The sequence below is a fragment of the Condylura cristata genome, unplaced genomic scaffold (genome assembly GCF_000260355.1).
Source record: "Condylura cristata isolate star-nosed mole 26May11 unplaced genomic scaffold, ConCri1.0 scaffold00010, whole genome shotgun sequence".
Taxonomy (NCBI): domain Eukaryota; kingdom Metazoa; phylum Chordata; class Mammalia; order Eulipotyphla; family Talpidae; genus Condylura; species Condylura cristata.
Genome location: NW_004567111.1, coordinates 4,916,677 through 4,938,818, shown reverse-complemented (window position 1 = coordinate 4,938,818; position 22,142 = coordinate 4,916,677). Strand labels below are relative to the sequence as shown.

General features: G+C 42.2%; 1 protein-coding gene across 1 annotated transcript in view; it reads left to right on the top strand.

Moving 5' to 3' along the window:
- Positions 1-22,142, top strand: part of PCCA (propionyl CoA carboxylase, alpha polypeptide) — a 270,962-nt gene that overhangs the window by 33,734 nt on the left and 215,086 nt on the right. Inside the window, exons 6-7 of the mRNA XM_012723156.1 lie at positions 958-1,071; positions 2,933-2,986. Of these exons, the coding sequence (XP_012578610.1) occupies positions 958-1,071; positions 2,933-2,986 (168 nt within the window). The remainder of the gene's footprint in view (positions 1-957; positions 1,072-2,932; positions 2,987-22,142) is intronic.

The following is a 22,142-nucleotide window of genomic DNA, read 5'->3' as shown; positions in this document are numbered from 1 at the left end:
ATTAAATTTATTAAGAACAGCAATCATATGTATTGAAAAACATAGTAAAGCATTAAAATTCCCTGAGTAGAAATATGGTCTCAATCTTGAGCTATATATATATACACACACACATGCAACCCAGTTTTTATGTCGCCTTATAATAAAATAAATTTAAATTGGGATTACTTAAGTTGGGAGAGCCGTTTCAAAAATATACAAACCTCTTCTTCATTTCAAAAGAATAGATTTCTTTTAGAACTAAGTAACTTACTCGCTTTGATATTGAATGCCTGTCGATTAAGCAAGAGTACATTTAAAACGTTGTGGAGTGAGTAGTCTTAAAAATGCAGCATCTGTAACTGCGTTTTGAGTAGATTTAGAATGGAAGGCACATACCAGATTTTTTAGGAATAGAAATAAAGTGGACGAGGATCAAATGCAAGTGTATTGAAATAATTTTCAGGATTTTCTGGTTCATGTGCAGATACTGGGCTCTGTAGCTCTCGGCTTTAATTTGTGCCTGGCGCTGACCTGGTGCTGTGCGCTGACACTCACTGCATCCCTTCATTCGGGCCTCTAATTAGCCCCACTTCCCGGGGAGCTTGCTAAGAACTGAGCATGAGTGCTTGTTATTAAAATATTAGGCTCCCCTGGCTCCGTGGAACAGGGTAGGTTTTGATATAAGATTTAGGTACCTAGCAACACTAAATAGGAAACGGAGGTTTTGACTGTGATTTTATTTAATCAAATTGGTAGGAATAATTTCCTTAGGTAGTGGAATAGGCTGTACATGAAATCATGGTTAATACAGTCCCTATACTTAATTGTTACATTGGAGTTTTTAGTGTGCATTCTGGAGAAACCTGACCATAGAAATGTTATATAAAACACTCAGTTGTGCAGTTTCGTGGGGATTTGCGGGTGATGGTAGCTCTTTTGCTTGAGCATCTGTTAACGCAGAGATTTGTCTCTTAGGTTCACGTGAAAATGGCGGACGAGGCTGTCTGTGTTGGCCCAGCTCCCACCAGTAAAAGCTACCTCAACATGGATGCCATCATGGAAGCCATTAAGCAAACCAGAGCCCAAGCTGTGAGTCTGAATGAACCTGTCTACTGCAGCTGCTTCATATGTAGCGAGTGGAAAGCCAGAGTTTGTATTTAAAAAAAAAAAAAATAAGAAAGAATGATTGAAAATGCTGTTGCAGTTAGTTCATGGCACATGAGTTAAATGTGGCCGAATTCGCTACTGGAAATCAAAGGCTTTGCAGCATCTGGCAATGCTGGTCTGATCCTGCAGGTGGCTGTTGGATTCAGCTTTCACACCAGGGAGCAGTTTCAGTTCATTTCCAAATTTGCAGGGGAAAAAAAAAAGAAATCCCAATTAGTTTTGAGTATTAACCCTTTCGGTGTAATAAGAGCATTAGAAGAAATCTGTGCTATACACACAATCCCTTGGGAAGTCCCTGACTCACATTCTGTTTTAATCATTTAAAATGCATATACATCTATTTACATAACAAAACTATTATCTTCGTGATGCAGTCGGTAATTATTTCAGTGTCATAATGTCAGGAGAAGTTCCATGTAGAGAGAGTGATTCTCCCCACCCCCATTTCCGTTTGAGTGGAGTAGAATCCCAGGAAAACATAGTTTCTGCCATCAGGAATTGTGTTGTTGTGGTTTATACACACACACACACATATATATACATACATACATATATATATATATATATATATATCTCAGAGAACTAATTACATCTAATGTTAAAAACTATGCAGAGTTATCTCTAAAATTGGATGGAGGCAGCCAGCACCTGCAATTAGCCTGGAGAGCTTCAATTAGCGCTCACAGTCCTTTTGAAAGAAATGTTTTAGTAAGATGCACGTTTAAATAAAAAAGTGAATTCATGAACCCATATTATAGATGTTTACAGTTTATTAGAAGAGTTAATGAAGGTACAGCGCTGTTAACCTTTTCACTGTAGCTTGTCAGACGCGGCTCTTCAGCCGAATGTTTACGTAAAATGGAATTGGTGGATGAAACTCTTCCTGTGGTGAGGGGTGAGTTATGCTGCACCTGCTCAGGAAGCGCCGCTCAGTCTTGAGAAATCCTGGGTGTGGACTGCGCTGCGGGGGTGTGACGTCGCAGCCCACAGAAGTTGGGCTTCCTCATAGCAGACTGACGGCTTATTAAAAAGCTCCTCAGTGCTGACTGAACAGAGTGACTAATGCTACGTTTAGTGTGGTTGAGTCAAGAAATTGCTGGACAGGAACAGGATGGTAGGATTTAGAAGCAGAGACCTGTGGAGAGCAGAGCACCAGCTTGTTTGTGAATGGCTGGGTTTGGGGAGGAGGACCTGAAGGTAGATACTGGAAGGAAGAAGTACTGATAATCAGAATACAAAGAAAAAATAAAGCTGAGCCTCCAGCGTAACCAGACTTGGCAGAAGCTGCTCATTGAGCAGTGGCTGGGCAGCGTGTCCGTCTGCTTAGGAACGAAATGTTAGTGGCCCCAGGGGTGGCATTTGGGAAGGCTGCAGTGCCTTGAATGGTGAAGAAAAGGAATTTTAGAGTTTTTCGTCCCTCTCGGCAAAGGTTTCCTTTAACAAGGTCTTTGGACTCCCCCAACTGTTGTGACATTCTCCAAACTGCGGCCAGAGTTAGCCTCAGAAAACTTAGCCGTTGGAGCTGTGCTGAATAGCCTTGGTGGGGCTGGGGCCGGAGGGCGGGGGAGAGGAAGAGCCGAGGACCGTTGGACGAGGTGGTGGAGGGCAGGCAGGCAGCGCCGTGGAATCTGAGTCTGTGCACAGGAACGCCAGAGCCGAGCCACACGTCACAGACGTGACCGTCCTCGGGTCCTCGAACAACATGCTAACCCACTTTATGTCTTGCTTTTCAAGGTTTTGAGACATGATAGAACTGAAGGTGCTTTTTGTTTTCATTTTTAAGGTACATCCAGGTTACGGATTCCTTTCCGAAAACAAGGAATTTGCCAAATGTTTGGTAAGTCTGTAATGGGCCAGGGACTGTTAACTTCCCATTCAGAAAACCACATACTGGTGTGACTTTTGTACATGTGGATAGTGTTGAATTTTAAGATTGTAATTGGCCCAGTAATTTTTTGAAAATAATTTGTGGACAGTGAAGAGCTTTTATTCTATAAGTTTTGAATAGAATTGGGAGAGTTATAGAATCACCATTGTATCAAATGAATGATTAACTCATTCATTAAATATTTCACTGGGAGCATAGAATTTAAAGCCAGAGTAAGGTTCTATCCCCACCTCCTCCCTCTCCCACCCCCCGACTGCATATTGTGGCATTCAAGATCAAATCTTACCTTGTGTTTTAGGGGAAGGTTTTAAAAAATCATCTGAGTATCCTCTTGATTTCCCAACACTGGTTATTAGGTAAATTAACCTGTTTTTTATTCAACTGCTTTTCAGGTGTATTTACAACTACATTCTAGAGAGTAATTTTAGGTACTAATATATGATCAGAATAAAAAAAAAGTTATTTATGCATTCAGAACTGGGGTACAGGCCATAGGTGAGGGGGTGAGAGGATTCACCAGAGGCGGAGTAGGGAGCAGAACAGGCAGATCAACTGGAACCCACTGCTGAGGGGAGCAGGGGTGAGACAGGAGGGGTCTGCTGTGCCCCGGGGGGTCACTCCCTGGCTGGGGATGGAACTTGTGCCACAGTGGCTGTGGAGAGCTTCAGAGTGCTGCGCTTTAACCCCTTGTGCTACCAGGGAGGGCCCTACAATGTTTTGAATCGAGGTGAAGTTTTACCGATGTGGTGCTCCAACGCCATCAGACTCGGAGGCACAGGTTCCCGCTGAGATGTGTGTTAGGCCTCACCTGCCACCAGGCACCCACAGTCCTCTCTGCTTTGCTCCTCACCTCACTCTCCCCTCTCTATGATTTTGAATGGTTTGTGAATTTTTTGTGTATTAGGTCAGTTATCCCAAGTACTAAGTTGTTACCATAATTGATTATACTCTGCAGCATACTTGTATTTCCTTCTTTCATGAATGCGAAATCATTTTGTAGATGAAATATCCACTTAACATTCAAAAATAGAGTGTGGACTAATTCTTAAGGTCCTAGAATTACAGCTTAGAACAATGTGTAAGAGCTAGAGATTAAGATCTAGAGAGGCCGCGACTTCAGACCCTCCCAATGGCTGACTGGGCCTGCCGATGGCTGTGGTGGGGTGGATGGAGGGCACCTTATGGGTGCAGCTCACTAGCTAGTGTGCAGTATATCCACAGCTTCTTGCTTACATTTCTTTTTATTAGTGCCTGTCTTGACAGAGGTTTTGCCATTCTGTTAGAAAACTATGTGACTGTATACTTACACTTAGAGGTACTTTGTTTTTTCTTTTTTTCTTTTTTTAAAGATTTATGCACACTGATTTATTTATTTATGCATACAGAACTGGGGTGCAGGCCAGAGGTGCAGGGGCGGTGAGAGGATTCACCAGAGACAGAGTGGGGAGCAGAACAGGCAGATCCACAAAGTACACTGCCGAGGGGAGTGGCGGGGAGACAGGAGTGGTCTGCTGTGCCCTGTGGATCACCCCTAGGGTGAGGATCAAACTTTCACTGAAGCAGCTGCAGCCAGCTTGCAGTGCTGCGCTTCAACCCCTGAGCCACCAGAGAGGGCCTAGCAGTACTTTTTTTTTTTTTATTACAAAGTACTTTTTTTTTTTTTATTACAAAGTTAATTTTACATCATTTTGCACATTTTTTTTCCATCTCGATTGTAATCCCCGCGGGTTTCCCATCACCAAATCACCCCTGTGCCACCACCCTAGTCCCGTGCATTTCCCTCCCTTCCCCCCCCCCCCATTTTTGATCCCATTCCCCACTCCGCCCCCACAGAATGTCTCTGGTATATGGTTGTTCATTATTTTTGTTATTTTCTCGCCTGGTCCATTATACTCCTGCTATGAGTGACACCATCCGGTATTTTTCTTTCTCTTTCTGGCTTATCTCACTAAGCATGATCTTTTCCAGCTCCATCCAAGTTGCTGCAAAAGACATGTGTTTCTCTTTTTGGTTGCTGAGTAATATTCCATTGTATATATGTACCACATCTTTCTAATCCAGTCATCTACTTTTGGGCATTTGAGCTGCTTCCATGTTTTTCCAATTGTAAATAAAGCAGCAATAAACATGGGTGTACAGGTATCTTTTCAATCAATGTTTTTGTGTCTTTTGGATAAATACCTAGGAGTGGGATTGCTGGGTCATAGGGAAGCTCCATGTTTAGCAGCTTGAGGAACCTCCAGACAGTTTTCCATAGTGGTTGTACTAGTTTGCATTCCCACCAGCAGTGCAGGAGAGTTCCTTTTTCTCCACATCCTCGCCAACAATTGTTGTTGCCCAGCGGTACTTTTTAAATACAGTGTTTTACATCTGTGTTGTGTGGATGAGTCTCTAAACTGTGTAGGCTCCTTGGGCCCAGTATAGCCTGCCCCCCGATTTCGTAAATAGGGGTCACCAGAACGGGGTGGCTCCTTTGCGTGCTGCCTGTGGCTGCTTCTGCTTTGTGACGGCAGCACTGTGACAGGGGCAGGTGGCTGTCGGACCAACACACTCGCTTCCTGGCCTCATAGAAAAAACTTGCCATCTTGTGGATTGATGAGTCCCAAAGTCCCAGAAAATTCAATGACATGCCATATATTCACACATGCATTTATGCATTTATTGTGGACATGCTTATTTGGTGCCTGTGTTCGAGGCTTTTGAGGCTATAAAGATGGATCAGAGGTCAGCGGTGCCCCTGAGGGGCGCATGGCTGTGTGTGTGAGCAGCAAGTAACGTACACAGATGACCTCAGTACAGGGGAGAGAGTATTGTGAAGAAGTTCAGCTTCTAAGGAAATGAAGGTACATGATAAGCTGAAGATTAAAACAAGGTGATTTCCTTCTGCAGTTTTGTATTAGGGAGAAGTGTGACTTTTCTTTCTAACCTTGGCTCCACTTGTCCTGATCAGCACTCTGCCTCCTAACCAGACAGCCTGCTAATTCTTTTTTTTTTTTAATTAAAAAAAAGTTGTTTTTTTTTTTTTAATTTATTTATTTGTGCATGCAGAGGTGGGGTACAGGCCAGAGGCTCAGGGGTGGTGAGAGGCCTCACCAGAGACAGAGTGGGGAGCAGAACAGTCAGATTGACAAAGTACACTGCTGAGGGGAGCAGCGGGCGGGTCAGGAGAGGTCTGCTGTGCCCTGTGGGTCACCTCCAGGCTGGCATTGAACTCATGCTAAGGTGGCCCCCGCTTCCCAGTGTTGCGCTCTAACCCACTGCGCCACCAAGGAGGGTCCACATGCTAATTCTTAACACAACTGATCTTTGGTGTTTTAGGCTTTTATTTACTTTTCATATTATGTCAAAGTTATTTCTGTATTTTAATCTCTTGCGATAAGAGACTTGGTCTTGGGCCCTCCCTGGTGGTGCAAGGGGTTAAAGTGCAGCACTACAAAGCTGTCCCTGTCCACAGCACGTCACCCACGTGGCGCGGCACATGACCCATGTTTTGCGACAGACCTCTCCTGACCCGCCTGCTGCTCCCCTTCACGGGGTATTTCATTCAGCCTGCCTCTTCTGCTCCGCACTCTGTCTCTGGTGAAGTCTCTCACCGTCTGCACCTCTGGCCTGTACCCCAGGTCTGTGTGCATAAATAAATAAATCTTAAAACAAAAAGAGACTTGGTCTTGCCAGTCTTTGTTTCCCTCTTGTTTTCTAGCTTAAGGATCTCTATGTAGTGAACTCAGTGTTCTGGAAGGGTTAAGTGAGTATTATTGATTAATAATTATAAATTATTAACTTGCATGAGTACTTCCCTATAACAAAAAATACCTGTTCTGTGACTAGAAAGCAATATTGCAGTGATTTTGGTTGCTTTGGAAATATGCACGTGATAAGTAACCAGATTCTTTTCTCTTTTTTTGCATAAGTGCAGGATTATTATTTGGAATATAATTAATTCCCCCCACCCTCCAATATTAAACTCTTCCCTATCTAGCTAGAGTGGGCATGTTCCTTAAAAGCAACACAGTGAAATCAAGTTGCTCACAGACTTTGTTTCGCCATCTAAACGTTGTTAGTGTGACCAGTGACCAGCCATGGACTCTCCATTATCTCCAACTGGGTCTATTTTGAGAAATCTGATACTTCCTCTGCCTTGTGACAGATTACCATGTTGGTGGCAACTTCTGGCAAGAAAGGCTAGGAGAAATTTTAAAACTTTTTTACAGTTCAGTGCTGTAAATGCCTTTATTGTAACACTGCACCTTTTGTTTGACATTTAACTAAATATGGAGTTTTTTCATTGATTTCTGGCCCTGTAGGTTTTTGGCAGTTCAAAGATCAGCATATTTTTTGTTTGTAAACTCTTTGTACTTTATCACCCGAGATATTGTTTTGGCTTAGTTATGAATAGAGTACTTTCTTGATTTTTTTTCCCTAAATACGTACTATGTATTTGCCTTAGAAAGATACACAGTAACCAATGCAGAAGCATACTCAGTTTTATAGGTCTTTATAAGACTGGTTGTTCTTAATTCACACAAAATAGGATCAAATTTCAATGAAATCTTATCTTGATATTTGTTGTTTTAAGTAATTCATGGATAAATTAAAGTTACAAAAAACTCAAAGAAAAGCAATTTTCAAAAATTTTAACATGCTGAAGAAGCATTTTATTTCCAAGCTGAATTCTAGTCTCTATTAACCCCAAAGGGGACCTTATGTTCTGATCAGCAAAGGGACAGCCGTGGAATCTATGAGGACTGTTAGGATTAAGAAAAGAAGTTTACAGAAGACCTTTGAAGAGTAAAGCTACTTGCTGCTGGGCAGTGGACATAGTGTTGCGGGTTATCTTTCTGATCATACGGATTCATATCATGGGTAATGCAGCACTGCACGTTACAGTAGTTAGTAATTCATGAGACCTACATGCTACATGTAACAGTCTGTGTTTGAGTTTGGCCGCACCCATGCATGTGCAGAGAGAGCGTGTTCTATCTGGAAAGCTGAACGTTGGGGTTACAGAGGGGACAGTGGCACGCGTTTGGGGTTTTGGGGTTTGGAGTTTTTTAGGCTTTTTAGTTAGGTTGGAGAGTTTTTAGCAATATCTTATAAAAATGGGGATTAAAAACTATTGGATTAATAAAAAGAACAACAGTAAAAGAGCTTTAGCATGTAGGATAATGTATTTGCCAATGTCTAGGAAAATACTCTTCATCTTGGGAATGTAAATTATTTTAGCTTTTGGCCAGATATTATAAAAAATGAAAATATATTCTTTGACTCAACCATCAATTCTTATTCTTTTAAGAATTTCATCTATAAAGATACACTTTATCTTTGTTCATTGTAAAGTTGTTTATAATAGCAGGATTTGGAAATAGCTCAAATATTTTTCATCTGTAAGGTGCGACGATTAACTCCTGCCTATCATGATTTTTTTTTTTTTAAAGATTTATTTATTTATGCATACAGAACTGGGGTACAGGCCAGAGGCTCAGGGCGGTGAGAGGCTTCACCAGAGACAGAGCGGGGAGCAGAACAGGCAGATAATGAAGTACACTGCTGAGGGGAGCAGCGGGTGGGTCAGGAGAGGTCTGCCACACCATGTGGTCACCTCCGGGGCAGGCGGGAATCGAACTCATGCGGAAGTGGCTTTAGCTTCTCAGTGCAGTGCTTTAACCCGCTGCGCCACCAGGGAGGGCCCTATCATGATTTTTAAGAGCAGAAACAGTATATATGAAGAATTTAACACAAGATCTGACTTTGTCAGCAAATCACCATAATCATTACAGGTACTAATAACATTACTTTAGTAGGTGAGGAGGGCTTACCAGAGTGTTTAGGAGATGAGGTAGTAGAAATGAATTTTGGGGAAATTAACCTGTGTATTTTACAGTTCAAAGTTTTTTTTCTGTTAATGTGACCAAGAATTTAATGTAGTTAAACTATTACACATGTGCATAGGACTGCTGTTTGCAAAATAATTTGACACATGATTTAATCTAGTTCATGTGTCCATGGGATCTGAGTATTAACTCTGTTTAACAAAAAAGACAAGTGAGACTCAGGAGCGTTGACTGGTCAGAATCTGGAGTTGGAATCAGCTGAGGCTGGCTGATCATGGGAACAACACTTTAAAAAATCCTTTGTCCTACTTCTCGTCAGTTATCAAAACCAAAATTTTCATATAGTTGCCAAACAGTAAAGACCAAGTAGTTAGCTAACTTATCTAAAGCCCAGGAATGTAGGAAAATGTTGGAAAATGACTGTAATGCAGACAGAAACTTGAGGAAAGTCTTTGCTAACTCATTGGTTTTGAATTATGAGGTAGTAATCCATGGTGCGCTATTTCAGTTGTGAAGTGTGTAAGTACTTTTCACTAATAAAATTCTGAAGTTAGCAAGTGTGCCAGTTAGTTTAGTAATACTTTTGTTCTTACACTAGTTTAGAGTGAATTTTGAATGATCCAGATGATACTCAGTTCACTCAAATTTGAAAAAGCAACTTTTTTCTTTTTTGATTAGGGGGGGAAAAGCCCTTACAAGCCCAGAATAATAGATGACTTTATCTCTGCTGTTGTGTGTATGACTTTTATATATGTGCTATGGCTTACGGAATGTTGTGTTTGTAGATTTATAACTACAGAATTTTCTTGTCAGTAGCATTACTACCATTGCCATATTGTAGACAGGTCTTCGATTTTACAATACTAAAATCTTTAATTGCTGAGAATGCAAAATCACAAGAAATTTAAGTTGATTCTTGTGGGCTACACAACCGAGGGTAAGAGAACAGTGTGTACACACATGCTCTAGAGTTTTGCTGTAGATTTGTTCTGTGGGTGCTTGTATGTTCAAGTAGGATTTTGTTTACAAGACAAGAAATGACACAAAATTTCCCTTTTCTTCCCCAGATGTTTAAAGATAGGGGCGAAATCCCTGTCTACAGTACACTTTCACCCTCCCTATTGAATCTGAATCACAGTCTGATGTTTTATTAACATTCTTGGTATTATAGAGGAGAGGATAATCTCAGAAATAAATGCCTAACCCAGGATCACCAAACTAGCAAAGACCAGTTACAGACTCACAGTAATAGTCGTCTGGCCCAGAGTCCCGTGCTTATAAATGTCCCAGACTGCTCCTGAGATGAATTGGAGCTGCTCGTGGGCATTCGGTTTTGTCTTAGCCTCTGTCCTCTGATAGTACTAGTTTGCTGTTGGCAGAGGCAATTCTCTCGCTGTGTCTCCTTCCCCTCCCCCTACTGGTGAACCTCTGTTAAAGTCTTAAAAACAGAATTTCTTTCATTTTTCTGATCTCTTGGTTTTGTGCGCCAGTGAAAGGAACTACCCCTGCTTGCATTTGCTGACTTTGTAAAGCACTTGAATGTGTTGGCAGAGCCAGAGAACAGGGCCCTGTGTCTTTTACGAAGTCAGCTTGGACCCTAAGGAGACCTTTTCTTTCGACAATAATGTTGTACTTTATTTCTTTTTTTTATATATACTTTATTTCTAATTGTGTCTCATGTATGTCATGCTCAGAAGAATTTATGAAAACCTGTGTATGAAACTTCACAAAATGCTTATCATGGTAGAATGCTTTTGAAATGGTTGAGAACAAGTTTCTTTACCTACAAGTTTAGGTTGTAGAATGTTGGTTCAAGAAGTTGAAGATAGCATTGAGTAGAAATGCTCTAAAAATGAAGCTTCAGAAAGGAAATACCTTCCGTAATGTTGGGGGGTTGGATTGGAGGTTATAGATAAGGCCATCATTTAGGGTTGGGAGCCTTGGGGGAGTGATTCCAATGGAAAAGTTAAGAACCTGGAATTTGATGACACTGGGGTTTTCTCCTCTTTGCTTGAGGTTGAAATAGTTTGAACTTCCTGTTTGACTTTCCTTCCCTCCTTACTGCCTCCTTGCAGTTGTTCGCACAATCTAGGATTAGAAGGTCCCAATTCTTGGTGACACGATTTCTGTAGCTGTTTGTGCGGAGACCCTCAGTGCCTTCTGCTGTTGTGCACGTGACGCGTTTCCCCCGACTCTGTCTCGGAAGCCTGTCTTTGTAGTTAGCCTGTACTTGGGTTGTACTTGTTTAATGATTCTGATAATCTGTTTATTTTAATTCTATTACTTTTTTCTCTTTGCCCTACATTATTTTCCTTAATAACAGTTTTATTGAGACAGAAGTCGTAGGCTGTAACCCTCTTTTTTAAATTGTACAGTTCAGTGATTTTTAGTATCTTTCATGGAGCGATTATGTAACTATCACCACTATTCAGGTTCAGCAAAATCTATTAACATTTGATAAATTACTGATGTAATTTTTCTTTTTTTCTCCCTTCCAGTCTTCCTTGGGTTATTTTAACTTTTGTAATTTCAGTTACATTCATATATTCATCTTTTAAATTTTCAGTGATCCACTTAAGAGTTAATATTTACCATTTCAGGTAAAATGTAAAATTTTGCAGTTGTATGGTTCACTCTTTCACACCCAGATCTAGTACAGTTGTCCTGTGTGTTTTATTTGCATGCATTACAGGTTATAGGAATGTATGAAAGCATGATGATTGCTTTAAATATAACTTCAGTGAACTAGGATATTTCCTTCATTAGTGATTCAGATGTCCTTCATTAGTGATTCAGATGTCCTATTGAAATTAAGATTGATTTTTATTTTGGTCCATTTTTAGGGACCATAAGGACTTTTATGTTTGGGTTTTATTTTTATCAAATACATGTATTTAGTTGTGGTGAACATCTACCCTCCTCACCATTTTTAATAGGAGAAGTCTGTGAAATTAAGTACGTCTGCACTAAGTAAAGTCACTACCGTTCATCTTCAGAACTTTTTCATTATCTTAAGCCAAAACTGTACTATTGCCTGGTAGCTCACTGTTGCCTAATCCCCAGTCCTGGTAACTCCTAGTTGACTTTCTGTTTCAGTGGATTCGCCTGTTCTGAGCACCTCATGTCAGTACACTCATACAGTATTGGTCCTCCTGGGTCTGGCTTACTTTGCTCTGCCTAATGTCCTCAAGGTTCATCTGTGCTGTAATGTCAACGTTTCAATGTTTTCTAAAGCCTGAACCATGACCTGTTGCCTGGCTAGACCCTGTTGTTCACACAGCTCTGGCTTGTCACCCACGCCGCTACAGGCAGAAGGTGGAGCGGCCTTGGTGACACTTGTGCATTATCCAGGCAGCTTTCTGTTGATGTGACATCTTTCAGCTGTTTTGCTAGAACAGTTAGAGTGAAGTTGCTCAATTGAAAGTTGGAATTCTGGAAATAAATGTAGTTAAGGGCTGCCCGCCCTGGGTTTTATTATAGAGCTCTTTATAATTCAGAGTAACTTTACAATTTGTTAACCTTATTATTATTTTTTTATTAAAAATTTAAAAAAATTGGCCCTCCCTGGTGGCGCAGCGGGTTAAAGCACAGCACTGAGAATCTAAAGCCGCTCCCGCATGAGTTCGATTCCCGCCTGCCCCGGAGGTGACCACATGGCGTGGCAGACCTCTCCTGACCCGCCCGCTGCTCCCCTCAGCAGTGTACTTCTTTGATCTGCCTGTTCTGCTCCCCACTCTGTCTCTGGTGAAGCCTCTCGCCGCCCCTGAGCCTCTGGTCTGTACCCCAGTTCTGTATGCACAAATAAATAAATCTTTAAAAAAAATTTTTAAAAAAATTTAAAAAAAGATTTATTTATTTATGCATACAGAACTGGGGTACAGGCCAGAGGTGCAGGGGTGGTGAGAGGCTTCACTTGAAACAGAGTCTGTGGGGAGCAGACAGGCTGATCTACGAAGTACACTGCTGAGGGGAGCAGTGGGCGGGTCAGGAGAGGTCTGCCACGCCATGTGGTCACCTCCGGGGCAGGCGGGAATCGAACTCATGCGGGAGCGGCTTTAGATTCTCAGTGCTGTGCCATGTGGGTCACCTCCAGGGCAGCCATCACACTCATGCTGAATGGCTTTAGCTTCTCAGTGCTGCGTTTTAACCTGCTGCGCCACCTGGGAGGGCCCTCTTTTTTTTTTTTTTCTAAAAAGAATATTTTATTGTGTTTTTTTGTTTTTGTTTTTTTTTATTACAAAAGTTTATTTTACATCATTTTGTACATTTTTTTTCTCCATCTCGATTGTAATCCCCGCAGGTTTCCCATCACCAAATCACCCGTGTGCCATCACCATAATCCCGTGCATTTCCCTCCCTTCCCCCCCCCCATTTTTGATCCCATCCCCCCACTCCGCCCCCACAGAATGTCTCTGGTATATGGTTGTTCATTATTTTTGTTATTTTCTCGCCTGGTCCATTATACTCCTGCTATGAGTGAAACCATCCGGTATTTTTCTTTCTCTTTCTGGCTTATCTCACTAAGCTTGATCTTTTCCAGCTCCAGCCAAGTTGCTGCAAAAGACATGTGTTTCTCTTTTTTGGTTGCTGAGTAATATTCCATTGTATATATGTACCACATCTTTCTAATCCAGTCATCTACTTTTGGGCATTTGGGCTGCTTCCATGTTTTTCCAATTGTAAATAAAGCAGCAATAAACATGGGGGTACAAGTATCTTTTTCAATCAGTGTTTTTGTGTCTTTTGGGTAGATACCTAGGAGTGGGATTGCTGGGTCATAGGGAAGCTCCATGTTTAGCAGCTTGAGGAACCTCCAAACAGTTTTCCATAGTGGTTGTACTAGTTTGCATTCCCACCAGCAGTGCAGGAGAGTTCCTTTTTCTCCACATCCTCGCCAACAATTGTTGTTCCTAGTTGTTTGAAGATGTGCCATTCTCACAGGGGTGAGGGTACCACATCTTTTTTATCCAGTCATCTACTTTTGGGCATTTGGGCTGCTTCCATGTTTTTCCAATTGTAAATAAAGCAGCAATAAACATGGGGGTACAGGTATCTTTTTCAATCAGTGTTTTTGTGTCTTTTTGGGTAGATACCTGGGAGTGGGATTGCTGGGTCGTAGGGAAGCTCCATGTTTAGCAGTTTGAGGATCCTGGGAGGGCCCTCTTTTAACCTTATATGTATGCTCTCTAATTTCCTTAGATTCAGCAGGAAAGATTTTTTTTTGGTTCTAATGAAATTTGAATTTTGTTGGATTAAATGAGGAACATTAGTGACCTCAGTTACGGACAGTTAGTGATCCTTATTGCCCAGATACATTCTAAAATTAAACCTTTAAGTGCATGCTTTTTGAAATGGGCAGAGAGGCAAGACTAATGAGAAGATTACTGGGCTTTGAATTTGGACAGAGCCTAAGGCACTGCAGCAAAGCTCCCGAGGCACTCGTGAAGCGCAGCAGGTGAGGTGCCGGCTTGCTGAGCAGAGCCTTGCTGTGCACACTTCTCAGGGCAGAGTGTCACCGTGTGCGTGTGTGTGCGCGTGTGTGTGCGTGTGTGTGCCGCACACGTGTGCACAGCGCAGGTCTCCCTCGCTTTACATCTCGTCTTTCAATTGGTTGTTGACTATAGATGTCTGAGAAATAAGAACATATCATTTCCTGAAAACTAGGGGTAGCGTTTCTTAACCACTATGTTTTCTTTAAAAAGTTGTTTCGATAATGATAGCCTTTAGAGACACTGTTGCTGATTGTGAATGTCCCAATGAATCTAAAATATATTTAATGCCAAGAGAGAATCAACTGTATTACATAGAAAAATATATTTTACTCACTTACATTTTATTCAGTGTTTGATATTCTAATTGCATGATGGCATCATCATTAGGAGGCCTATAATGTTGTTATGTTACTTCCAAAATACAAATTTAAATCAATTTTAAAATAATTTTTGCTCTTCGTGATGAATGGCTGGGAATTTATTCTACTTTGGTTTGTGTTTATAACTTTTCATTAGAAGTCTAACAGGAAATGCTTTAAACTCCAAAGGAGGTATGTTTTTATATCTTGCATTGGTCTAGGAGGCCGGGTTATCATAGATACATATTAGATTTAGTATTCACTTGACTGTACTACATGTGGGTGGTGGGAAAGCTTCTGTTTGACCAGTGGCAAGAGATGTCAGCCTTGTCTTGGAGAAATAGTCCCCAATTATCAAAATGTCTAACTTAAAAAAATTATTTATTTATGCATACAGAACTGGGGTGCAGGCCAGAGGTACAGGAGAGGTGAGAGGATCCACCAGAGACAGAGTAGGGAGCAGAACAGACAGGCTGACGAAGTACACTGCTGAAGGAGGCAGCAGTTGAGTCAGGAGAGGTCTGCCACGCCATGTGGTCACCTCAGGGGCTGGTGATCGAACTCACACGGAAGTGGCTGCAGCTTGCTTGCAGTACTGCGCTTTAACCCGTTGCATCACCAGGGAGGGTCATGTCTGACTTTTTTCTTGATCCTTTATGCTTGATGTTTTCATGACCAGCACAAAGAGTGGCATGTTTTGCCGTTCATCTTTAATGGTAATTGAATAGACACCAAATTAAAAGTCAAAGTATGCTCTTCAAGAACATTAACTTTGTCCAGGTCATCTTAACTGAGCATGCTCATTGTAACAAGACTTAGTTAGAAGTAACCTCATGCTTATAAACTGGTTATTAGTGGGGTAGGTAGGGGGGTGGGGCCTAGACAGGAGACGACTCCATCCTGGGTGATGTCAGTTATTTAAAAAGAGTCACCTTGTGGCCCTCCCTGGTGGCGCAGCGGGTTAAAGCACAGCACTGAGAATCTAAAGCCGCTTCCGCATGAGTTCGATTCCCGCCTGCCCCGGAGGTGACCACATGGCGTGGCAGACCTCTCCTGAACCGCCCGCTGCTCCCCTCAGCAGTGTACTTGGTCGATCTGCCTGTTCTGTTCTCCACTCTGTCTCTGGTGAAGCCCCTGAGCCTCTGGCCGCCTGCACCCCAGTTCTGTATGCACAAATAAATAAATCTTAAAAAAAAAAAGTCACCTTGTTAAAAGTTCTTGACCTGGGGCCTCTCTGGTAGCACAAGGGGTTCAGTCTCAGCACTATGAAGCTTTGGCAGCCACTGCAGCAGGAGTTTGATCCCCAGCCAGGGAATGACCCACATGGCCCAGCAGACCTCTTCTGTCTTCCCACTGCTCCCCTCAGCAAGGTATTTCATCTGCCTGTTCTGCTCCCCGCTCTGTCTCTGGTGAATCCTCTCACTCCCTGCACCTCTCTCCTATACCCCAATTCTTGTAAGCATGAATAAATAAATCTTTTAAAAAAGTTCTTAATCTGATGCAGTAAGGAGTAGGTCTCATTATTGCTGGTTTTACATGAACATATGCATGCGTTGTGTCCGCGACGGTAAGGCTGTTCCATAGGATTGCATTTCTCAAGAGATCTACCATGCTGTGTTGTGACCTATGCTTAGCTTAAAGTAGCCAAACAAAATTAACCCAGAAGAGATTAATAATCAGAAGCAGTAATCATATTTTGATGCATTTTTGTTTTGTTTTTAAAAGAATTTCAAAAGTACTGGCCTTTGTGCCATTAACGTGCTAGACTGTACACACTCCTGTCCGCACAGAATATCCGTTAGTACCCTTAGCACAGTTTGGAAAGGTTGTGTTCTTATGGAGTTAACTTTTGGCAGGTACAGGTAGCCAAAGTCACCAAAGTAAGGTGCTAGTGAGTGCTCTGAAGAAATACAAGTGGATGGTGCAAGAGAACCGTTAGCTCCTTGTGTGTTCTGGGCCACCCGGGGCCTGTGCAATCTCTGCCTGTTTTCATAAGTTTTTTTCTCCTCTCATTCTCTCACAGTTGTAGAGCAGGGCTTTCCAGCGGCTTCATGATGGATGTTATCATAATAGATTGAATGCAGAACCAGATATGAGAATCCAGCTGTCTTCTATTAAGCCAGATGTTAGAGGCTTGCAAAAATGTAAAGCATTTCCACTCTTACTAATTTATGTTAATTCTCATTGTTAATGTTCATGGAACTTAGTCTTTCCCCCCCTTTACTATGGTAAATAATTGATATTACATACATTAGCAGAAGCTCTTTGACAACATAAGCAGCTTCTTAAAAACTGTAGAGCAGTTTTGAGCCCCAAAAGTTGGAGAAACTGCCAGAAGTAAATGAGGGTCCTTTTTAGACAAGTTGCTATGAACAAAAACTTCTCTGAGAGGGTGACCTTTAAGCTGAGATCTTACGGGAGAACATCATTCTGGCGTGAAAGCGCAGGAGTTCTGAGTACTCTTCCTTATCTGCTACCAGTCTTTTCTGCCCTTAATACATGTAAGTCACGTTTCCTCATTCAACTTCCCACTGTTTTCTTCTTTCCTTACTAGCTATTAATCATTGTTTGCCAGTTTTAGTTGAATTACTTATATACACTTCTGAATGTGAGGCAATCTGTCAGGTTTGTTTATTCTGCTATTTATACCACGCTAACCTGAAGTCATTTTTTATTACTTAAAGTTATCAGCATTTCTTAAGATCTTTTATTTGCTAATCCTTTTTTATGAAAAATCACGCATCAGATGTCTATACAGGACTTTTATTCTATGTACTTCCCTATGTATTTGTTAATGGTGAATTTGTCTTTGCAGTCTTTAAGTTTTGGACTTTTAATTTGGGCCTCTATTAACATTGTGTACAAAGACTGCTTTTTCTATCTTTCCCACTTTTATTATCTTTAATCAAACCATTTAAGTAAAAGTCAAGGTAACTTAAAAGTGAGTAGTAGAGAAAGACAGAAAGGAAATGAGCTTAAAACTGGCGCTGTAGAAATGGCTGAGGCTTTTGCCCTGAGCACGTAGGACTTGACTGAGCGCCAGGTGCTAGTCCAGCGTGCCCGCCCCCCTCCTCGGCCAGTGCGGCAGACTTGCCCTTTATGACAGCGTGCAGGTCGACCCAGTACTGTGCAGGTGCTGGAAGCAGGGGGAGGGCGAGCTCGTCGCTTGAGCCCGGGCCTTGCCCACGCTAGACTCGTGGGCTGTGCTGCGGCAGCCTTGCAGGACAGTTCCTGACCTGAAGAGACTACAGAAGTGGCCTGTAAAGAGTTCAGCTTTCCCCACAGAAAGTTAGAATTGGGAAGACATGGTGAGCAGAAATACACATTGAAGGAGGGAGTCGCAGAATCATGGTAGTGCCCTGTTCTGGTTGAGTGTGCTGGCGACCATGTCAGCGGGCGGGGGTCACTTCCGGGAGGATCACTTTTCAGTTGCCATGACCGGGTGTAGGGTCTCTTGGAGTAACAGTCCTCAGTAGAGATTAAAACAGCAGTGGGGATGCTGAACTACAGATATTGAGAGATACCAAATGTGAAATAAGAGACAGAGAAGATAAGAACAATTCTTTCCAAGGTGCTGAAAAATAACACAGAATATAGAAATACACATCCTATAGAAAGCAGATAAAAGTTTCCATCCACTGAAGAATGTACTAGAAATGGACATTTTCCTCAAGTTAAAGTCAGACCCTTGTGGTACAGGATGAAAGACACGGCAATATCAAGCTACCACCAGCTACTGCAGCCTGAGTTCCATCCCCCGCCAGGGAGGTGACCCACATGGCCCGGCAGACCTCGCCTGTCTCCCCGCTGCTCCCCTCAGCTGTGGATTTCAGTAGATCCGCCTGTTCTGCTCCCCACTCTTGTCTCTTAAATCCTCTCACCGCCCCCATACCTCTGGCCTGCACCCTAGTTCTTGTATGCATAAATAAATCAATCTTAAAAATAAAAAGCCAGCTCTCCTGGACTCCTGATATAGGAGCAGTAAGAAGAGAGGGGGCCACTCAGCGGGTCTCTGGTAGGAAGAGGCGTGGCACTTCTCTTGTTTGGGGATTGTTAAGTGGTGTAAGAGCACGGTTCCACATGGGCTTTATTCAGTCTGTATGGACCCTTGTAGTACCGTTATCACTAAAGATGATGAAACTACAACGGAAATAAAGTGACTTTCCTAACCACATAGTGGTCGATGATGATTAGTTCTAAAAACCTAGAGTTTAGCCCCATAACAGTAGATATAAAATTGATTTCTGGCCATAAACTACAAAGCAAAGAGTATATTTTTTATATGTTGTTGTACAATATTTGTTGTGGTGAGTAAATTTAGGGGGCTTGAGAATCTGGTATGCTTTTTAGGTCATTGGAGAAAGGGAAAATTAGGACATTATTATTGTGAGTTCTCGTGTATAGTGTTCTTTGAAAAGATAATTCCCACACAGTAATTTGAAATTGTAACTTCATGTTCATAGTATCTTTATTCACTCATTCTGTTGCCACATTTATTTGGAGATTTCCATTAAAAAATGTCACATTTTGGGCCCTCCCTGGTGGCGCAGCGGGTTAAAGCACAGCACTGAGAATCTAAAGCCACTTCCGCATGAGTTCGATCCCCGCCTGCCCCGGAGGTGACCACAGGGCGCGGCAGACCTCTCCTGAACCGCCCGCTGCTCCCCTCAGCAGTGGACTTCGTCGATCTGCCTGTTCTGCTCCCCACTCTGTCTCTGGGAAATCCTCTCACCCTCCGCAACTCTGGCCTGTACCCCAGTTCTATATGAATAAATAAATAAATCTTAAAAAAAAAGTCAAATTTTAATTATAAACAAAATTTATTTAAAAATAATTGATACTAGATATTTTTCACATTTCATTTTCGATCCTTCTACTCTAAAGTGCATATTAGCTTATAGCAAATAAACTGACAATCTGGGCTCCAGTAAGTCAACCCCGCTCAGATAAACCACATTTTTCAAAAGTTTGAAGTCAAAATCAGTAGTTCATATAATTTTCGATTTTTTCCTTGCCAAGCTCCTAAACTTTCCAGCATCTTGCCAAGTCCCTGGTGCTCTTCAGATCAGTACATCCAGAACTGTCTGCTGAATTCCTGAATAAACCACTAGATTAGTACCTTGTTGATTATTATTTTTTTTTTTACAAACAGCGACCTCATTTCCCCTCTCAGGAAACTGTTTAAATAATGGCGGCTTGCAGACAAGCGGGACCAGCCTTAGCCAGAGCTGGGCACAAGGACAGCGTGCTTCATGTGATATTTTAGTCGACGAAGTGTACAATGTCGTGCTGGGTGTAGCTGTCGGCTGCGAGGTGTTCGGGGCGGCCGCGCTGCTCTGTTACCGTTCTGCAGCCCGCTCTTGTGGTGACGTTGAGTTGGGGCTTTCCGTGCACACAGGGTTAAGTAAAAGGCTTGGCCGGCTCGCGCCTTCCCCCCTTCATGTGCTCGTTAGTGGTGGCACGTCCAGGTTTCAGCACATGTCAGTGATTTACATTTCATTGCGGAGTGGCGGCCCCTGTTCAAGCTTGTTTGGAAGCCTGATGAATATATATTGGGAATAAACAGAGGAGAAGAATTGAAAGCCAAATACCCTGCCAGGCTTTTCAGTTGGTTCTGAAGCTTCCAGTGGATCTCCGATTAGCAACGCATGAAGCAGCTTGTCAGTGCAGGGGAGGCCTCAGGAAGCTGTCGCAGGTACGCTGGCCCTGCAACCCCTTCTTGTGGCCACCTTTCCCCTCCACCATTCCCAGATTCTTCTCGTGGTTGGCTGTCAGGCCGAGGACGGGCACAAATAGCAGGTGAACCTGATTCCTTTGCCCCTTCGAATGATGACCCAGGCTGCTTGTCTTGCACTGAGCCCACTGAAGCCAGGGGTCTGCAGTGGCCCTGAGACCTCGTCGCTGGGACTGGGATCATGGAGGTGATGCCTTCTGGGACTCATTTTCCCCTCTTTGCCTGATTGGTCCCAGCTTGTCCTGGCCTTGGGGACCTTGCATAGATCATTGAAGAGAAATCTGTGGGGACTGTGGTCAGGGCTGCTGAACATAGGGACGAGACTGTGTTAATGTGGAAAGTTGGGTGTTTGGGAAAAGTCAGATGTTTTCTTTTTGTAGAAGCACTTGCTATAATAAAGCCTTTTTGCAGTGCAGGATTGTATGTTGTCAATTTGTGAACAGATAGAGAAACTCTAGGAAATTCTATCCTAGTGATCTTTAAACATTTCAAAATGTTCTTTATACATTTAACATTTACATATATGTGTGTGGGATACAGGCTTTTACCACAAGAAAATAGGTATCAGTTGCCAGATGTGTCTGTTACTTTGGTCATCTATTTATTATTGAGTTGCTGTTTCTAATGCTGAGTGTAAGAAGTTTTGCTCAATACTCGTGGTTTTGACATGTGTCTGTTGCTGGCTACAGATGCCAGCTTGAAGACTATTACTTGAGGCGGCCTGGGATCAGTATTTGTACCCTTGGCGAAAAAGTAACGATAAATTTATTTCCTAGATCTCTAACTGAATCTATTCCTTTTGGATGTTTGCCAGATTTAAGCCCCAATGGGCTTAAGATCTGGAAAATCACTTGCAAATTTGTGGGGGATATCAGTGACTTTGAATATTTAACTGTCCAAACTGTCATCTCCATGCATTCTGTCTCTGCACTGGGCAAAAAAATTAGAAGTTTGTCAGCCAGTTAGAATTAAAGGTGACATCTGCTTTTAATTGGTGTTTTATTTTCTTCCAAGTCAGTAAAAATTCAGTAAGACATGAATTATCAAATTTTGCCATGCTAAGCAACTTGTCAAGTGATAGTGAGCACTACCTTAAGCTCCAGTGCAGATGGGAAGTGTTAGAATGTTGATTAATTGTCCGAGTTTTGATTATGGCTTTCGAGGCCTAAAGCTTATGTGAGCACTGCCAGCTCTCCAGCGGCAGAATAGAATTCATTTGTTAATTTTGTATGCTTTTTTTTAAACTGGTAAATGCCTCTTGTAGCTCACTAGTTTTTTGTTGGTTTTCGTGATCCTTGGTCTAGTAGACCTAGGGTCAGTGAAACAATGTAGAATTCTTTCCTTCAGTACTTTATATAGTTAGTAGATATCTTAAATTCTTTTTGCTAAAAATTGGAACCGTCTGAATGTGAGCTTTGAGATGAGTCTCTCACACACCCTCGTGTTGTGCTGAGGAAGGGGGAGCTGTTTGAATCTTGCAAAGGAAGCCTCGTAGGCCCCCCGTTGAAAAAGAAAATGGCTTGTTTCTGTTCTTACCATTTCCAAAACATTTTAAGACATAAAACATAAGGTTAAAGATATAAGTTCCTTCAAGAAGGGCTTGTAAAAATAACTCAGGACTGCAATCATTCTCAGAACTAAAAAGACCAAAGAAAATATTCGCATCATACAATCACATTTTAATTTTCT